We start from the raw sequence: 20,549 nt of genomic DNA, 5'->3' as shown, positions 1-20,549 counted from the left end.
ATTGTTCCCCATCTATTTGTCATGAAGTGATGGGACCAGATACTATGATCTTCAGTTCAGTTTAGTTCAGTAGCTCAGTCGTGTCCGACTCTTTGCGACGCCATGAACCACAGCATGCCAGGCCTCCCTGTCCATCACCAACTCCTTGAGTCCACCCAAACCCATGTCCATTGAGTCGGTGATGCCATCCAACCATCTCATCCTCTGTCATCCCTTTCTCCTCCTGCGCTCTATCTTTGCCAGCATCAGGAACTTTTCAAATGAGTCAGCTCTCTGCATCAGGTGGCCAAAGGGAGTTTCCTCTTCAACATCAGTCCTTCCAATGAACACCCAGGCCTGATATCCTTTAGGATGGACTGGTTGGATCTCCTTGCAGTCCAAGGGACTCTCAAGAGTCTTCTCCAACACCACAGTTCAAAAGAATCAATTCTTCAGCACTCAGCTTTCTTTATAGTCTAACTCTCATCTCCATACATGACCACTGGAAAAACCATAGCCTTGACTAGACAGACCTTTGTTGACAAAGTAATATCTCTGCTTTTTAGTATGCTGTCTAGGTTAGTCATAACTTTCCTTCCAAGGAGTAAGCGTCTTTTAATTTCATGGCTGCAATCACCATCTGCAGTGATTTTGGAGCTCAGAGAAATAAAGTCAGTCACTGTTTACACATTTTCCCCATCTATTTGCCATGAAGTGTTGGGACTGGATGCCATGATCTTAGTTTTCCAAATGCTGACTTTTTAGCCAACTTTTTCACTCTCCTCTTTCACTTTCATCAAAAGGCTCTTTAGTTCTTCTTCACTTTCTTCCATAAGGGTGGTGTCATCTGCATATCTGAGGTTACTGATATTTCTTCCGGCAATCTTGATTCCAGCTTGTGCTTCATCCAGCCCAGCATTTCACATGATGTATTCTGCATATAAGTTAAATAAGCAGGGTGACAATATACAGTCTTGACATACTCCTTTCCTGATTTGGAACCAGTCTGTTGTTTCATGTCCAGTTCTAACTGTTGCTTCTGAACCTGCATACAGACTTCTCAGGAAATCTTCCAGAGCTCCTTCCAGTTATTTAATGGATGCAGTATGGGGAACTGATTTGACCTGAAGAACTAACTATGGGTCAGGTGTTCTAGATTCTTGATTTGGGATCATTTTTACCTAGCTTCATAACTAGCAGCAATCGATTTCATGTCTCCATTGTGAATCAGTCCTCAATAGAAATTCTTTTCTTGCAGGTTAAAAAAAATTTTTTTTTGCCATTTCCTTTTTATCATTAAAGTTTCAGCTTAAATAAAATGTCCTCAGGGGACTTCCCATGCATCCACTGCAGCGGGGTGGGTTCAATCCCAGGTGGGGGAACTAACATCCTACCTACCCCCCTAAAAAAAATGTCCTCAAAGACACCCTAAATATTCCCTAATACTATTTTCCTCTAACATCATTCTCTATAACATTCTCTTCTGTTTTCTTCACTTTCTATCAGCAATTATCTTAAATGTTTCCTTGATTACTATGTTTTCCTCCAAAGACCTTTAAGATCCAAGAGAGCTGAGGCCTTGCCTGTCTTCTTCCCAGCTGTGTTCTCCACTCCTTCAGTTCAGTTCAGTTCAGTCACTCAGTTGTGTCCAACTCTTTTCGACCCCATGGACTGCAGCACACCAGGCCTCCCTGTCCATCACTTACTCTCTGTCATGATACCATCCAACCATCTCATCCTCTGTCATCCCCCTCTCCTTCTCCCCACTCCTCTCACACAGAAAATGTTCAATAAAAATGTGTAGAATGTAAAGAACTGTAAAATTTAAGCAGTTTGACCAAATGAACTTTAAGAGTGTTTGTGGCTCTAACATGAACATTGTCAAAAAATGAGTAAGTGAAAAATAAAGTGACAATAATCATTGCAATAAAATAATGAATGCCGTGTAGGTGTGTATCTACACTTTGAGAATATACACCTGTCAGGTTCTTGGGCCCGTCATAATGTCGTAGTGTTGTTTTTCTACAATTTCCCATGGAGTGTGAACTGAGGTTCTGAACTTTATAGTAAGTATCTAACAAGGATATTAAGTATCTGTCTAAATATAAGAGCACTGTATGGTAGAATTAGAATGGAATAGGTTTTAAGATACAACCTTTTCAATGTACAAGGATGGAAACTAAAGCCCAGGGAAGGAAATATATCTGGGCATTTGGAACCAAATACAGAATTACTTCTGTCAATGAGGAGTTCATATGCCAATTATACTTCTTATAGTCATCGCGTGCACGCTGTCACTTCAGTCGTTTCCGACTGAGATCCTACGGACTGCAGCCTGGCAGGTTCCTCTGTCCATTGTTGTTGTTGTTGCTCAGCCACTCAGTCATGTCCGACTCTTTGCGACCCCATCGACTACAGCACACCAGGCTTCCCTGTCCTTCACCATATCCTGGAGCTTGCTCAAACTCATGTCTATCGAGTTGGTGAAGCCACTCAACCGTCTCATCCTCTGTCGTCCCCTTCTCCTCCTGCCTTCAATCTTTCCCAGCATCAGGGTCTTTTTTAATGAGTCATTTCTTCGCATCAGGTGGCCAAAGTATTGGAGTTTCAGCTTCAGCATCAGTCCCTCCAATGAACATTCAGGACTGATTTCCTTTAGGACTGGTTGGATCTCCTTGCAGTCCAAGGGACTCTAAAGGGTCTTCTTCAACACCACAGTTCAAAAGGATCAATTCTTCGGCTCTCAGCTTTCTTTATGGCCCAACTTTCACATCTATATATGACTACTGTGTAGGGGTGCGGAGAATCCAGAGAGCATTTTTACCGAAGAATTCTAACTTTAGCTTTCCTCTGAAACTCTTTCAGCCTAATTTGGCGCACAGAGAACTACAAGTCCCAGCGTGCCCCGTGCGCAGCGGGCGGAAAGTCAGGCACTTCCGCTCCACGCAGCGCCTCTGCCCCCGCGTCTCGACGTGTCACTGGCGGCGCCGCGGCTGTGGCAAGAGAAGGAGCTGACTGGGGGAGTTTGAGGCGGCGGGCGGCGGCGGAGGCGGCGTGGACAGCGGCAGCGACCCCGGCCTGGATCTGCCCCGGCGCGGAAGTGTTCCGGGGTCCGTGGGGTACAGGAGAGGGAGGTGGAGGCCCGGCCCGCTTGGGCAAGATGTTGAACATGTGGAAGGTGCGGGAGCTGGTGGACAAAGCGTGAGTATCGGGGGGCAGTTGTGGCCGAGGCCCACGCGGGGGAGGGGCGGGGGGAAAAGGGAGCCGGTTCTGCGCTCCGGGCCGTCCGCGTCACGCCCCCCAGATGGGTCGGCCCTATCATGGCGGCGGGCGACTCTCTTCTCGGCCCGGGGCCGCGTCCCGATCCGCCAACCGAAGGGACCTTTTCTCTGTCGAAACATCTTAGTCCCCTTATCTCCTATCCAGGCCTTCCTCACCCTGCAGCTACCCCACCCCTCTAGGCGCGGACACTTTGATCAGGGGCGGGGGCAGGGTTGTCTCGAGCTGGGTCACTGCCCTGGCCGGAGAACTGTCTTGGCCCCTGGCTTTTGGTCTTTGCCTCCTGGGCAGCAGTGAAAACTTGAGGCTGGGGAAACTTATTTCAGTGGCTCCCTGTGCTCCTCAGCGGTTGTAGAGACCTTAGGCCTGGTTGGGATGTGTCCTTTACCTTGCTGAGCTTCTTTTAATTCCTAATGAGCCTGAGGTATTGTAGTGGGTGGTAGGTGTAACAAGTGGCCATTGTGGTCAGACTGAAGTTACTCAGACTCTCTCCTTTGCTTTTCTAACACTAGTGAGAGTAGATCACCGTGTAATTTACTGTGATTCCTTTCCTCTGTTTCCTTTTCCACTACATTTCATTTTTGGAGGGCCATTTGTTCCATTTAGTTTAATTAATTAATCACTGAATTAACAAGAAATGTCTCCTAAAAAAGGAAACAACCAAGGTTTATATCCTGTTGATCTACTTGTAAGTACAGACAGGTAAAATGACTAATGCATAGCTGATAGTCTTTAAGATTTAAGTGATCACTTTAGTATCTTACTACCCTAGGGAAACCTTAACACTTACACTGAGTGTATCATACACATTATAACAGTGGTTAAGTAAGGTCTTCCAGAACAGCAGGAAGTAAAGTTTAAGAATTTAACTAGTCCCCTCTTTTCAGGTTTTAGCGATGATATAATAAGTGTAATGGCAAAACCAGTTCAGTTGTGCCACTCATCCAGTCTAAAATCAGGGAGTGAGGATGGCAAATTCTTGGCTTTATTGACCCCCCAAAAAATAACTTATTGTAAACTGCTATGTATAAATTAGATCCAAGCATATAATGTACAGCACAGGAAATACAGCCACCATTTTATAATAACTTTAAACTGTATAATCTGTTAAATTATTGAATTACTGTTTGTACACCTGAAACTAATAAATCAACTATACTTAAGTAAGAAAAAATTCAGTGGCTTGGATAATGCATCAGATAGAATTTGGAGTTTGACTGTATTTTCAAGTTTTCTGTGCTACTGAGAATGCAGTAGAGTGCCTAAGGAGCACAGATTTCTGAACCTGCAGAGCTGGATTCAAGCTCTGTAACCTTGGCAAATGACTTACCCTTGAAGTGTCCCAGTTTTCTTAGGTGAAATATGAAAATAGTGATGGATATTTACCTTAGAATGTTGTGAGAATTAAGGGTGAAGAACTTAAATAGCATATAAAGGCCATAATGCAGTAAGTTTAGATCAGTATGCTTTTGATAATTATAGCACGTGTTCTACATCAAGAGTAATATTAAAATTCATTAAGAGAAAAGCTCCATGTTTGAAAAGTGATTTGGTGGTTTTGCTTTGTCAACCATTTATTTGACCATTAAGTCCTCGGTCCTTTATTTTGGTTTTGTTTTGCTATTTATATATCCTTTGCTTTCCAAAGGTAAAAATAAAATCATGTTTTTGTTTTTTGGGTTTTTTTTAATCCGGGTTTTTTTTAATCCAGGTTTATTGGTTGTTCTTTTATATATGGTGTAAAGGATACCAGCTTAAACAGTCTTTGAAGATCCAAAAATCTCTACAGAACTGTTTCTTAACCAGAGGTCGGTGGAAGAAAAAATCACTAAAACACCTTCTTACCTTAGGGGACTAAATTTGTGGTACTCAAAAATTTGAAGACAAGGTACACTTTTTCAGGAGACAAATCAAGGCAATATTCTTGTTCTTGTTCTTTTCATGTTGTTTTTCTCACCTTTGTTACTAAGTTTCAAGTACCTCAGATTAAATTTGTCACATAAATAGCTATCAAGTCAATCTAATGGAAGAGCTGCTGTTGGAAAATAACTTCAGTCTTCCTTTTTACTACCCAAATAAGAATGGAAACCTGGGGACTTCCCTGGTGGTCCAGTGACAAAGACTTGGGGCTTCAGTGCAGGGGGCCTGGCCGGGTTCCGTCCCTGGTCAGAGAACTAGATCCCACATGCAGCAACTAAGACTAGGTGCAGCCAATTAAATAAGTAGCTTAAAAGATTTTAAAAAGAGTGGAAACTTAAACCAAGTTACTCAAGAACATGTAAGAATGTTGCCACCAAGGACTTTTTAAAAAACTTTGAGTGGTGTCTGACACATATTAGGATTAGAACATGAGGTTATTTTACTGATGAGTACTTAATTTTCATCTTTCATTGGAAGAAAAGAAATAGTCATCCACCCCAAATACAAACATTTTACAAAACCAGTACCTGTGGCATTATGCCCATTTAGACCGTTCATCTTAAATTGCCATAATGGAAGTGAAACAGATCCATAGAACAGCTATTCAGATTATCAAGGGGATAAGGTGATGAGGAGACTTGCAAAAGGGGAAACAATAAAGTGATTAAGGACTGCTCTGAGAGCTGTGTTGAATAGAAATGAGGCTTTATATGATATAGCCCTGGCTAGAGGTTTGGGGAGACCTGGGTTCACCTTCTGATACTGCTTTTTAAATTAGCCATATGTATAATTTGAGGCAGAATCATAAGACTCTCCAGAGCTTGGATTCCTTATCTTTAAAATGATGGGATTGTATTAGAATGACTTTTTCCAACCTTGTTGGCATTTTGGAAATACGAATTTCTGTCAGGGGAAAAATGGAGCAAGTATTTCATAACAGCAGATAAATTTTAGAAAGTCATTATCCACCAGAGACAGTTTCAGCTGAAAAGACAATTTTTCTATGTGACAGTCAGTAAATGTTATATTTAATTGCTTTATGCAATAAATAAAGTGCAATCCATGACTGGAAAATTAGGACTTTTTATTTAGTATATATCCCTACCCAATGAGGTTTATACTTCAGAAGGAAAAATGCTCTTGTGTCCTCTGAAGCTACTGTTAGATCCAGTATGATGGCAGTTCTTAAGTATAATGATATATTTTAAATATTGACTTTTGAGAATTTGAAAACTTTCACGGAGGGTTAGGGAGATACTTTCCACAAGTTTTGAACCTGCTCGTGGTATTAAATGCCTCTGTTTTGCAGGACATTGTGGAACTGAGGAAAAGCAGATAAAACCAAAAGCTCACCAGAGCTTGGAGTGCCAGTTTCCTCCCACATGTACTCAAGTTGCATTAAAGGGAGCTGTGGCAGGAAAGGATAAGTGGCACCACTCCCACCAACTGGGACTAGCTTGACCACTGTCATCCTTTGACCTGCCTCTCTTCATGTGATGATGAAATAAAATTGAGCACTTTAATATTCTGTTACCCCATTTTTGGTATGAACTGAAAGTTGCTGTAGTTCTGTTGTGTTCTTCAAATTTTGGAAATGCAGTGAAGGTAACCTGGTAGTGGAGAATCAAACCACTTACTACTGCTTCCTGTTCAAGGCCAGCCAACACTTCTCTTTCATGCAGGGAGTAACATTAATGGTAAATCTATTTCATCAGTGGCCCTTACTCTCTTTAAGATAGTGATTCAAACTGCTAGCAATTGCTATAGATTGTCCATTTTAAGTTATTCTCTTAAGCATTAGCTTGCATTTTTTTCCCCTTTAAGATGATTTTTGTTGGTGTATTTGCATATTTTTAGTTTCTAAATGTTTGCATAACATAATAGAATCGTGCAAATTTCTATTTTAGTCTAGCTGACCCCAGAAGGAGAACCCCTTGCTTTTAATAGAAAATATTTCATTCAGTTATTTCAACAGTTAATACATTTATTATTTATTGGAATAGTACTGTATTTTCTGAACTTGAAAAATACAATACCTGTCTTTAAAAAAATTGCCACTACAACTTGAACTTATCATTGGTTTTCCCTTTCAGTCCTCAGATGTATTCCCCCTAATTTCCCTATCTTACTAGTAAATCTCTGTTCAGTTTGCTTCTTAGAATTTAAAAATAAAGGTGATTTTCAGCTTTCTAGTCTCTCCATATCAACTTTTCTTTAAACCAGTTGTTATTGCTGAAACAGTAAAATCATTATCCTGTCGTCCTCTCTTCTAGTAACTGGACACAAGTAAATACTAAGAATTTAATTCCCAAGAAAGATGAGTTTTACCTTTTGCGAGCATATCTTAGGAGTGATTTTTCTGTAGTTTAAATTAGTCTAGTTAGTACTGTTGCCAAGGTGCTTCTTAAAAGCTCTTAGCTGCATCTTACGTTTTCCTGTGCCCTAGTGTTTTCAAGCAGTTTTTCGTCTGTTTACTGATAAATCCACTAAAAGTATTTGGCTTTTTAAATTTTAAGTACCTCTAACTAACACTCCTAGGTTTTACAGTAAGGCTTCATAGTTGAACCTTTTTCTGTGCTCTTGTGTTATTTTCTTCCTATTTCCAATGTTTATTTAATATTTCCTTTAGGAAAGAAAGAGTATAGGCAGCTTAACTTTTTTTAATCGTGAAGAAATTTTATTTTATGTTTCATATTTAGATCTAATTGGAATTTAATTTGGGGCTTTTATTTTGGAAAATTTTAAATATATCCAAAAATGGAGGTAGTGAATCCCTGCTTACACAGACCTAGCTTCAAAGTTTGGCTAGTCTTGCTTTATCCCCACTCCATATTATTTTGAAGCAAATTCAAGACAATGTATCATTTCATTTGTATCAGTCTCCAAAAGGTAAAGAGTCATCTTTTTTTTATTATTATAACCAGATTATCATACCTTTTAAAAAAGATGATTACTTTATATCGAATGTCCAGTCATCATTCCTTTCTCATTTACCTCATGATTCCTCTTTGATGTTTCTGAGTTGGTGGGTGTATCTCTTGATTCTCTTTTTGTCTAGGTTCAATCCCGGTCTTTTTTTGCACTCATACTATTTATTTGTTGAAGAAATTAAGTTTTTTGTACTTTCTTCAGTTTGGATTTTGTTAATTGGTTCCCATACAGTTGTTTGTTTCTCTAACGTCTATATGTCTTGCAATTTGGTAATTGTATCTACTCACTTGATAAATTCAAATTCCAATTTTGGGGACAACAGGACTACTTCATAGAGTCAAAGTACATTTGCAGTACTTTTAATGAATCTTATGTATAAAGATTAGCTCTTTTTAGTCTTAGCTGACATTACCTAACATTCTAGGACAGTATACTTAACTGTTTATCTTTTTTTTTTTTAAGGTGTCACTTCTTATGACCTTTCATTGTTAAGTCTAATTATGTATGCTAGTTCCTGTATATATTTTTATATTACTTTTCTAGCTATATGCAGTGTCTTATACTTAGGCACTTCGATCTGGTGTTGAGTGAATCTGGGAAGAAGTTTGTGGTTCAGAGATCAGAACTGGATTGAAATCCTAAGTCCATCACTAAGAAATAGTGATCCTGAGGATTAGGACAATATCTCCAAACTTTCCCATCTATAAAATAGGATGGTATTTTGTTTTACAGAGTTCTTGTGAGGATTAAATTTGAAACACTTAGCATAGTGCTTGACATAAAATAAACTCTTGAAATGCTACTTTTATTGTGCAAAGCACAAAATAATTTATAACAATTTATAACATAGAAAAAATCAAAAGATATAGTGTTTGAAGGAATAAAGAAAATGTCAAACTAAATTATTTACAAGTGTGTAAGAACTGTGTCTTAATCCATAAATCATTATTTTCAATGTGTATTCACCTAAATAGACACATTAAGCAACCCATAGAACTCATAAAAATATCTCTGTTATGTATGCCTTGTGTTGTGTTTAGCAAATCACAAATGCCTTTAATATTGTAAAGCATATTACAGAAACGCTTTTGAAAGACACATTGAGGAATAAAGTCTTTGGAAAGACATATTGCAATTTCCATCTGCTCATTTTTTTTCAGCTTGTATTTCTCAAGGTTTTAAAGATGCTGCTAATATAAAATATTTCTTCTAAAATACATAAAGATTTATGAAGGCAAATTGAAGTGGACAATCTATCCTTAAAGAAACTGAACAGAATCAAGAAAAGTAACTCTAAAATGTGATTCCCAATTCATAATCTCTGATAGTAGACAAGCAGTATATACAAGAAAGGGGGCTTCCCAAGTGGCTCAGCGGATAAGGAACCCACCTGCCAATGCAGGAGATGCAGAAGGCATGGGATCAATCCCTGGATCAGGAAGATCCCCTGGAGAAGGAAATGTCAACCCACTCCAGTATTCTTTCCTGGGAAATCCCATGGACAGAGGAGCCTGGTAGGCTGCAGTCCCCATGGGGTTGTGAAGAGTCAGACACAACTGAGTGAGCACACATTTACAAGGAAAGCATGTTACAGTGTGCTTTTCAGTTTTTCGATACACTGTCCCAAGTTGGTAAGAAATCATTTTGGCTTACCAGAGTTCATTAGCCAGAAAATTAAATATAGGTAGAGTAACATAATCGGAGAAGGCAATGGCACCCCACTCCGGTACTCTTGCCTGGAAAATCCCACGGATGGAGGAGCCTGGTGGGCTACAGTCCATGGGGTCGCTAAGAGTCGGACATGACTGAGCAATTTCACTTTCATGCATTGGAGAAGGAAATGGCAACCCACTCCAGTGTTCTTGCCTGGAGAATCCCAGGGACAGGGGAGCCTGGTGGGCTGCCGTCTGTGGGGTCGCACAGAGTCGGACACAACTGAAGCGACTTAGCAGCAGCAGCAGCAGAGTAACATAATGCATTCCCACGTTGGAACCAGTTGATAGCTCCTCATGACTGTGGATAGATCTAGCTAATGAATTATTAAATATGAATAATTTTGTTAATGTGCAACAATAGCCAGGCGTGTTTTGTACTTAAGTCCAGTTAGCCCTGTCTTGGAGTGTCTTCTTTTGACATAGGAATTTTGCTTAGTTTATAAATTCTCAGGAGAGTAAGTTTCGATCCCTGGGTTGGGAAGATCCCCTGGAGAAGGAAATGGCAACCCACTCCAGTATTCTTTGCCTGGAAAATTCCATGGACAGAGGAGCCTGGCTGGCTATAGTTCATGGAGTCTCAAAGAGTTAGATACAACTGATCACACACGCACACACCTGGAGAGTAAGTTATACATAATTCTAATTATGAATAACTTTTTATAGTGAAAGTCACTCAGTCATGTCCACCTCTTTGTGACCCTATGGACTGTAGAGTCCATGAAATTCTGCAAGCCAGAATACTGGAGTGGGTAGCCTTTCCCTTCTCCAGGGGATCTTCCCAACCCAGGGATCGAACCCAGGTCTCCTGCATTGCAGGCATATTCTTAACCAGCTGAGCTACAAGGGAAGCCCAACTTTTTATAACTTCCACACAAACTCATCAGGTAAAATTTTTCACTCAAAAAAAAAAATTCTTATCTAGATACTGGCGACTCATCCCACCCTGGCCCCGCTTTTGTTTTTCTCTTTGGCTGTACCATCGTGGCTTGTGGGATCTTAGTTTTCCCACCAGACCTTGAATCAGACCTTCTCAGTGAAAACGTGGAGTCCTAACCACTAGCCCACCAGGGAATTCCTTTAGATAGCCTTTATTTTTGTAAGAGAAGGAAGATATACATTGAAAATTCAATTTGTTTTTCTTGCTATTTATTTTCATGCAATATTAGCAATCATTAAAGAACATTCATCACTTGTAATTTTTAAGTGACTTAAGATTGTGTGATTAAAACTTCGTATTAACAGTCAAACCATAGTGGTATGATATGTTTGGTTTATAGTTATAAGTTTGGTACTGAATGGGTTTCTGAAGTGTATTTCATTTCTCATGAAGCCAAATAAAAATTTTAATCCTGTAATCTGCACATAGCAACAAGGGTGATCCTTTAAAACTGTTTAAGTCACATCGGTTCAGAACTCTCCAGCCACTTTTTATTTTGCTGCTCACCAGCCTCTACTTGGTCTAGCTCTGCAGCTCCCTCTGACCTCGTCTCCCACCACTCTCCCTCATTCACTGTTCCGTGTCAGTCTAATAAGATGCCTGCATTCACACAAGCTGCTCTGCTATTATTTTAGCACAAGCCACTTCTGCTACTTTTATTTACATCTGTCCATCTGCTGCCTCTGGGATGTAAGCCTCTTGAGGGCAAGTCCAGATACTTCTAATAAATCATTATTGAGTATTTGCCATGTGCCAGGAACAATAGTGACAGCATTATTATTAATATTAGTTTGTGATTGAGAAAATTGGCCACAGAGAAGTCCAGAAACTTGCCTGAAATAACACATATAGAAAATGGAGTCTAGATTTAAGTCCAGTGTCAGCTTTTAGAACATATATTTCACAGTTGTTGCTAACTTGTACAAGACATTACTGTAATAAAGGTGAATTACTGGTTTTACTTAAACCAGTTAAAAAGTACTTGGAAGAAGTTTATAAGCTTCTGAATCAAATTCAATAAGCGTTTATTCTTTTTTTCCCTATATATACTGGTCATAAAAGAAAATTTTTCTAGCCTCTGAATATTGTCTATAAGTAGGATGCCCTTCAATGATCGAGATGCAAACAGTTGTTTTGTTAGTGGAAAAGGAAATCTTAGCTATTATAATGAACTTACTCATTGTAATTAATCCTAAAAAAAAGTTCATGACAGTCATAAGCTGTATCATAGGTTCAAAATTACCCTGTAATCAGCTCCCACAGCTTTAATAAACTTCCCTCAAGTCTTTGATCTTTATGTCAGTTAGCTGTGCCTGTAGTGCTGTGTTGTATTAATCCCTGATATATGTCCAAAGTTTTCCAACTTTTCTTACACTCAGCTTAAATGGGGTAATTTGAAAATAATTTTCCTTAGTTCAGTATGTGCCTATCCAAGGAGGATGGCGTAGGTTGTAAATATCTAAATAGTATACAATAACTGAAAGTACATTACTGATATTCTTACTAATCTTACAAGGATCCTTCAGTGAGTGCTTATTAAATATCTACCATGAGCATTGTAGAGCACTGTAAACTGAGTGACAGACCTTATGGTTCCAGTGCAGCTTATGGTTCTGTTAAGTGGATGCACATGACAAGCACATGAAAAAGACAGAATAATATAAGATGGTATGATAGCCAGATTTGTGGTATAGGTAAATATGTAGAAATTCAGGGAATGGAAAGAACAATTAAGACTGAGCAAAAGCTTAATGAAGTAGATAAATCCTGGTATTTCAGTATTTCAGAAATGTGTATCTACTGAAAGGACGTTAAGGCCGAAAAAGGTATTAAACATAGAATGAAACATCTGAAACACAGGTCAAATGATGTGGTTGCTAATAAGAACCTACTGCTGAATGGTTCCAAGCAGAGGATGACATCAGTGATACTGTCTTAGAAGCTGTTCTGTTTCAAAAGGAAGTTCCCCTTCTATCCCCAGATAGTCCAGATTAAATAAAGCACAGGTGTTTGATGGTGTGTGTTTGTTTGAGAGTTTGAGGGGAAATAAATTATATAGGTTTCAAAATTTTAGTAGTTATGTTCTGGGAACAATTTCTTTAGTGTCAGAAATGTTGAGTCTAGTTTTTGGGATTTGAAAGTCATTTGAGTAAATCTAAGTTTAATCGATCTTAGGTAAATCTAAGTTTAATCATGGATGAAAGTGGGAGAAAATTTTGCTGACTTAATTTAAAAATTTTAAATGACACTTAAAATTTAAAAATATCAAGTATTAGAGTTCACTTACAGGTAGTTCTATAAACTCAAACTTTCACTGCTGAGGTGCAGGATTTCTCATTATTCTATTGATAGGATTTCTTATATTCTTTCACTTCGTGTTTGATATTTGGCAGTACATCTGAACTTAATCACATAGAGGTGGAAATACCTATAAGTGATGTGGTCAAACTGTACAATGTCAAGCATTTGTGTCTACAAAGGTGTAATTTTCACATATTTCCCAGTGTAGGATGTTTCATCATTTTCTCCTCTTAGAAGGGTTTTATGCTTTTCTTTAAGCTTAACTAATTTTGGTGCTTTCTTTTACATTACTTTCCTGAAGAAGTCTCATAATACAGTTAATAATTGTTGTTTAGTCACTAAGTCGTGTCTGACTCTTTTGCGACCCCATGGACTGTATGTAACCCACGAGGCTCCTTTGTCCATGGGATTTCCCAGGCAAGAATACTGGAGTGGTTTGCCATTTTCTTCTCCAGGGGATCTAAAGAAGGGATTGAACCTGCATCCTCTGCACTGGCAGATGGATTCTTTACCACTGAATCACCAGGGAAGCCCAATGCAGTTAATAAAATTATCTTAATAGGATATTTTAAATAGGTTGCCACATATTTTAAAAGATAATTTTTTATGAGTATGCCCAAGCTGAGCTAACTTCTTTGAGTTTCAATTTTGTTTTTAAATGAGGGGTGGAAGGAGTAATTTGAGGGAAGGCATAAGTCTGGGGATAAGATCTATTACCTTCTAGGACTGTTAGAATTAAATGAGATAATATATTATAAAAAGGTTTACCATTGTGTTATCAATAAATTCTGGTTCTTTGGTCTTGTTTAATCATGAGGTAACTTTAAAAAGCTGTAACCTAAAATTAAAAGACAAAGGTGAACAAAAACTCATTCCTTGGATTAGTTCCAAAGAGTAGGAATTTAAAAGTTGGCCAAACTTTTTAATAAACTTTAAACCCCTTTAACAAAATCTTTACTATTAAAGTTATTTTAGTAGCTACTATTTTGTTGTACCTGTAAAAACTAGAATTGGGATGTATAATGCTAATAATTCTTATGCTGTATCCATTTTTTAATACCCTGGGATGTTTGATTTGCTTCTGAGATCAGTTTAACATACACATCTCTTGATAAAGATAAATATCACACTGTCCTTTGTTTTTTGAGAAGAAATTGATTTACTAAATAACCTATTTAAGTGACCTTAAGCAGTTGTCAGCAATAGGAAAGATAGTTTCACAAGTAAACTTATACACAAAACAATGCAAGTCTAAAGCTGCTTTAAGTACAGAATAGGACTGTTTCTGGTTTTTGAATAGGAATAATATTCCTGTACTTAAAAAAAATATGGACCTCAGTAGCATATGCTTTCAAAATTTATTAGAAGTGGCATTTGAGAAACTTGTGCTTGCATTGATAATGTGTGTCATAACATATATAGTTGAGTTTGTAATGACTGGTATTTCCAGAACAATTTTCAAATAAATGTTTTATGCTGAATATTTCTCTAAAAGTTATTCTGGCAAGTGGGAATCTGTGCTCTAGTTATTCAGAGTCATAAATAGAATATTACTGTTGTATCTAAATGTAACATTTTACTAGCTTTTATTAACTTGTCATTAAAAATAGTAATATTACTAATTTTTCATGAACACTTTGTAACTAGAATAATCCTATAGAGTCATTGAGGTTGTGATTGGCCTGTTAGTTGCTTGAAATGTTTAACCTTTAGGATTTTTTACTCATATGAATAAGATTGCTTGACATGCTAACCTGGTTTGAGGCAAGGGGTGTGGTGGTTGATGTACCAAAAGAATAAGATTTGCATACATTATATTACTAATTGTTCCTTTTTACTGTAACTTAATTATAAAATGACGTTAATTATAAGACATCAGGTGAGCCTAAATATCATGTTTTAACTATAAACTTCCTTTACATTAAAATTGATGCGTTCTGTATCTAAAAGCATAACATACAATGTTCACTGTATTAAAACTCTTTACTGCTTTAATGGAGGAATGATTATATTTGTCATGCTGTTTTATTTTCTGAGCACTTTCTTACATTCTGGCACAAGCTGCTTCAAGCTTATCCTGTATTTTCACTACTTCAGCCCTGGAGTTGGCGATTTCTGCAAGGATCCCTGGTTTTGGTTGTTTTTAGCAATGGGACACATTTTTAAAGGAAATGTATGGTGGACTAGAGAGATTTTTCTGTCACAGTTAAGATGTTGCTGGAATTCCCTATGTGTAGGACCACCTACAGTAAAAGAGTTGGCACATGGGATAAAGACCTCTTTGGAAGTGCGGTGGTGGTATTTTTCTTTTGAATAATTAAGGTTTTACATTTTTGTTTCATATTTTTAAACCTTAAGATAATTAAAGATTTGTGAAGGGTGCTACATTGCCATTCTCTCCCCAACAATGCAGTTTGCTTTCTGTAAATCACTTAAGTATGAAAAGACAAATAGCAAAGCATTTTCTGTACAAGTATATATATTGTAGATAATGTGATTATGTCAATAAAGTGCCCTCTAGAATGTACTTTTCCTAATGGTATTTCATGTTACAACCTGTAATTCACATACTAAATTCCTGTTTGGCTTTTGAATTGTTTATACTAGCAGCTGATTACTGAGTAATTTAAGTCTCACTTAATTATGGCAGTACTATTCTAATTAGAGTGCTGAATGTTGGCACTTTATTTAGCAAGCAAATATAAAATACTTGATTGTGACATTTGTGGAAATAAGTATTGAATAATAATTTTCTGTAGATAATCTTAGGATATCTATCTTAAGTGTAGACATAATGCCTACTTTACCCCCAAACCAAATAGATAACTCAGTTGGAATATGAAATCCTTTTGACCTAAATTGGAAGGAACTGGTCCATATGTTGAGAATCTTATTTTCTGAACAATTAACAAATTATGTATGTATAAATGTAAAAAGCAGAAAGATTATATAATATTAAATAATTAAAACAAATACAAGTAATATGAACATTAAGAGTTAAAAGAACTTGAGAAATTTGCTGGAGATACAGCCTTGGTGTTGGAATTTAACATAGGTAATCTCCTTTTGGCTATGTTGAGATATATAAGGAATAAGCTGAAAACAATCCAATATATAATTAACATTCCTTTTAGACCGATAAGGTTTTTTTTTTTTTTTGGCTGAAGATCCATCACTTTCAGAAAGAGATAGCCAGAGAGGACGAGGGGGCAGAGATACAGAGGCATTCTGGCAACATAAGAGAAACAATCCTAGAATGATAACATTTTTAAGATATGAGTTTTTTAGAATAAATGGTGATAATCTTTTCATGAATGAGTTATATATTCTTAATACTTAGATAATCTCTTAATAAAGGAAACTCAAATTATAGGTCTGCTTCTCATGTCAGATTACCCGTATGACAAGGAGAATGAAGTACACTAAAGGTTGCAGGGAAGCCACACGATAACCTGGCTTACTCATCTACAAGGGCCTCCCAGGTAGCGCTAGTGGTGAACCCGCCTGCCAATGCAGGAGACTTAAGAGACGCAAGTTCAATCCCTAAGTGGGGAAGATCCCTTGGAGAAGGGCATGGCAACCCGCTCCAGTATTCTTGCCTGGAGAATCCCATGGACAGAGGAGCCTGGCTGGCTACAGTCAGTAGGGTCGCACCGAGTCAGACAAGACTGAAGCAACTTAGCATGTGTGCATGCATGCATTCACTTAAATGACTGTTCACTGAGCATTTGGAACTCTTTCAGATACTTAAAGTACAGTTGTAAGCAAGTTTTGGTGGGGAGAAATAACTAAAAAGAAAAAGTAAGCAAAATAATTACATTTTTTGAGTGTTACGAAGAAAAGGGACTGAAGTAGAGAGTGGTGAATGGGGCTATTTCATTTAGGGTGGTGATAGTAGGCCTTTTTGGAGAAGGACATGGCAACCCACTCCAGTATTCTTGCCTAGAGAATCCTGTGGACAGAGGAGCCTGGTGGGCTGCTGTCCATAGGGCCGCATAGAGTTGGACACGACTGAAGCGACTTAACACGCATGCATGCGTTGGAGAAGGAAATGGCAACCCATTCCAGTGTTCTTGCCTGGAAGAATCCCAGGGACGGAGGAGCCTGGTGGGCTGCAGCACAGAGTCGGGTCACACAGAGTCGGACACGACTGAAGCGACTTAGCAGCAGCAGCAGTAGGCCTTTTTGAGGATATGGTATCTGTAAAGAATTTAGAGCACACAGAGTAAAGGAAGAGTGTTTTATCCTTGGAGCGTTTCACTCATGGAGTGAGCAAATAAGGAGCTGGTGAGAATATTAGAGAACAGTGTGGCAGGAGCATGTGGAAGAAGAGTGGTAGGCTCAGGGATTTGTAGGTCATTGCATGGAGTTTGGATTTATTTTAAGTATATTAAACAGTGGAATTTTGATAAGCAAAGGAGTGAAGTGATCCCATCTATGTTACCTTACTGTTGGTGCTGAGTTGAATAATGGATTGGAGGTTGAGGTGGGAACATGAGTAGCAAGGGGCACTGGTTAAAATCATGAGTATAGCATGACAGTTATGGAATGGAATGTAAAGTGGGCAATAAAATGTGTTTGTTTGCCTCTTATTTGTGTTACTTTGGAAGGAATACATGAGAATTACTGTTATACAGTATTTGCTTTGCTTTGTTCTTCTGTGGTAATAGATTGTGCAAAGTGAGAGCCTGGTCCAATATGTAGGAGTTTCAGTTAACAAGATGCTGTGCAAAAGGAGGCTTGTGTATTAGAATTCCAGCATCTGGAGAAGTGAAATCCACGATGCTTTCAAATTCATAGTTGATACTGAGCATGAGTACGAGATTTAACAAAATTTTTTTAGCCTTAAATTTCATATTTAGCTTTTCATATATTTATATGGGACACAGAAGTCTTGGGCCGAGGTATCTTACCTTTTAAAGTCTTTGCTGGGGGTCAGTAAGCTAATTTTAGGGCTTATAATAATTTAACAAATCTTTCAGACTGACTCCAAAAAGCCTGGGATTGAAACATCTGTGACAGCTCTTTAAAAAGAAATTTTGTGAGGTTATTACTTCTCATGTCATTCTGTTTGTGTATATGTATATGTTGGTCAGCGGGTGTTTATTTTAGTCCTCTCTATTCATATCTTAATCTCAAAGTCCTTATCTTCCATCCCCGCCCCCCCCCCAACCCCGCACCCCCCGTCTGATACTCTCTGTTACCAAGAGATCATAGATTTCATTTATGTATTCACCGGTCAGTTATTAAATATTCCATTTTATGTGAGGCATCCATTGTTAGGTACTGAGAGGGAAACAAAAATGCATAATATATAGTACAGTCAGTACTGATTAATTGAGGTAGTTATGTTTTTAAAAGTTACTGCAAACACTGAATCTTTGTTCTTAGAGGAAATACAGGATTAGGTTCCTGTGGGCCTCTGATCACAACATTTTCATCAACCAGTTAGTATGTAACCTTGTTTTATGTGTATTTCTGTTTAAAGATGCTTTCCTTATTACATATATTGTTGACTCATTAACATTGAACCCAGGGCCAACTATATTACGTGTCTTATATGAAGATATTTTTTCTATAAGGCACATCATAACCTCTTGGAAACACTAGACAGCACTTTAGCACTCAGCTTGGGGGCCATGTTAAACAACAAAATCAAGAGAAATCATAAAGATGTGAAAAATATGGCACTGAGTAAACCAGAGAAAGGACATTTGTTTACAGTATGAGAACTGAAACGAGAGCGTCACCTTTTTGACCTCATCTGGGACTGTAAGACAGGTAACTGAGAGTTTTGCTGCACACTGTTGACAAATGACCATGAAAGTGCTATGAATATTGATTTTGGTGTTAAAAATATATTTTGGCAAGGAAATAAACTGAGTCCTCAAATAGTCAACTCTACTTGCTTTTTAAACATATTAAGGAAATTAAATTCAGTTATAGCCGTTGTACAAGGCAGAATATAATTCATAAGAGTTATAAATGTAATGTTTATTTCTTCATAGGAAAGGAAGATTATGGGTTGGAAAGAGTCAGGAAGACTTCATTTTTGCATCTTTGTTTAAAACTAGGGTTGATTTTAACTCAAAGAAGAGGTGGGGATTCCGGGAGTGAACAGTTAGTCAGGTAAGAAAGTAAAGTGAAGTGTTAGTTGCTTAGTTGTGTCTGACTCTTTGCAACCCCATGGACTGTACCACAGGCTCCTCTTGTCGTTGGAATTATCTAGGCAAGAATACTGGAGTGAGTTACCATTCCCTTCTCCAGGGGATCTGCCTGACCCAGGGATCGAACCCATGTCTCCTGCATTGCAGGTGGCTTCTTTACCATTGAGCCACCAGGGAAGCATGCTTAAATTTCAACTAGTAATACAATATGATTATCTCATAAAGTAAATGAAACAGAAGTAGTGGGAGAAAAGGCTGGAGAGATTGGTTGAGGACTACTATCAAAAGTCAATTAGGACTTTTTTAGTCAGAGGAAAGAAAATATTTAAGAATTATAATCCTTCTGTTCAGTTATTCAATAAATATTTACTGAACATCTGCTGTCACCAAACCTGTTCCAGGTACTGAGGTTCTTAAGTGAGAAAGACAAAATCTGTGTTCTCTGGATGTTTTCAGTCTAGAAGGTGAGACAAGCAAGGAAACAAACATGCCCATTATATAGTGGCCCAGTTTTAGTTTTAGTTCAAGGTAATAGAAAGCACATACTGTTCTTTGCCATGTAGAGCATATAGGCAGTTCCCCAAAGTTGAAAGAAGATTTCTTGGAAGAAGTAACATTTAAGCTAAAATCTGATAAGGTTGGAATTAGGTGGGGGGATGGGATAGATGGGCAGAGGATTTAAAAACCAAAAGAAAGTATGTGCAAAGACCTGGAGAGAATGGCAGTGGTGGGACTGAAAAAATAAATTGGTATCTCATATGAAGGATTGAGGACTTCATCTTGAAGGTAGTAAGGAAATCTTTGCTGGATTTAAAATGAGAGGTCAGATAGATAAGATTTTTATTTCAGCAGGAGTTCACTTTGGCTCTGGCCTGTTGGGAGATAGATGGGAAGCAGACTAGTTACATGGTTGTTGGCAATAATCCCTGTGAGAAATGGTGGTAGTGGACTAAGGTAGTGGGGGTGCATGTGGGAGAAGCAGATGGACATATTTGAGAGATACTTAGAAAACGGAGTTGAAAAGGCCTGGGAATGGATTGGATGCTGGCTAGAAGAGGGGAGAGAAGTAATCAATAGAGATGTTCAAACTATAACCCTGGATGGTACTGTCCACTGCACAGGAGGAGGAAGATGTTTCGGGGAAGATGGATTTATTGAGTTTGTGGTAAGCTAACATGACCAACACTAAACAGTAGGAAGATGAATCTGTTTTGCTTTGGAGGATGAATGAAAGGATAATACACCTGAATTGGAGAGATTGTTAAATGCTTTTGTGGGAGCCTGGGCTGGAGGTGAGTACCTATATTTTTAATGCAGAAT

The 20,549-nt window shown here is 38.1% G+C and overlaps 2 protein-coding genes across 4 annotated transcripts in view; one reads left to right on the top strand and one right to left on the bottom strand.

Annotated features, from left to right (window-relative positions):
- LSM11 (LSM11, U7 small nuclear RNA associated) overlaps positions 1-20,549 on the bottom strand; it is a 128,986-nt gene that overhangs the window by 17,369 nt on the left and 91,068 nt on the right. The window lies entirely within an intron of this gene.
- CLINT1 (clathrin interactor 1) overlaps positions 2,937-20,549 on the top strand; it is a 57,558-nt gene continuing 39,945 nt past the window's right edge. For all 3 annotated transcript variants that reach the window (XM_019965321.2, XM_019965318.2, XM_070793928.1), the window contains exon 1: positions 2,937-3,180. In XM_019965321.2, the coding sequence (XP_019820880.2) occupies positions 3,140-3,180 (41 nt within the window). In that variant the 5' untranslated portion in view covers positions 2,937-3,139. The remainder of the gene's footprint in view (positions 3,181-20,549) is intronic.

The sequence above is a fragment of the Bos indicus genome, chromosome 7 (genome assembly GCF_029378745.1).
Source record: "Bos indicus isolate NIAB-ARS_2022 breed Sahiwal x Tharparkar chromosome 7, NIAB-ARS_B.indTharparkar_mat_pri_1.0, whole genome shotgun sequence".
Lineage (NCBI taxonomy): Eukaryota > Metazoa > Chordata > Mammalia > Artiodactyla > Bovidae > Bos > Bos indicus.
The sequence above is the reverse complement of the archived record's forward strand: the minus strand, read 5'-3'. Positions and strand labels throughout refer to the sequence as shown.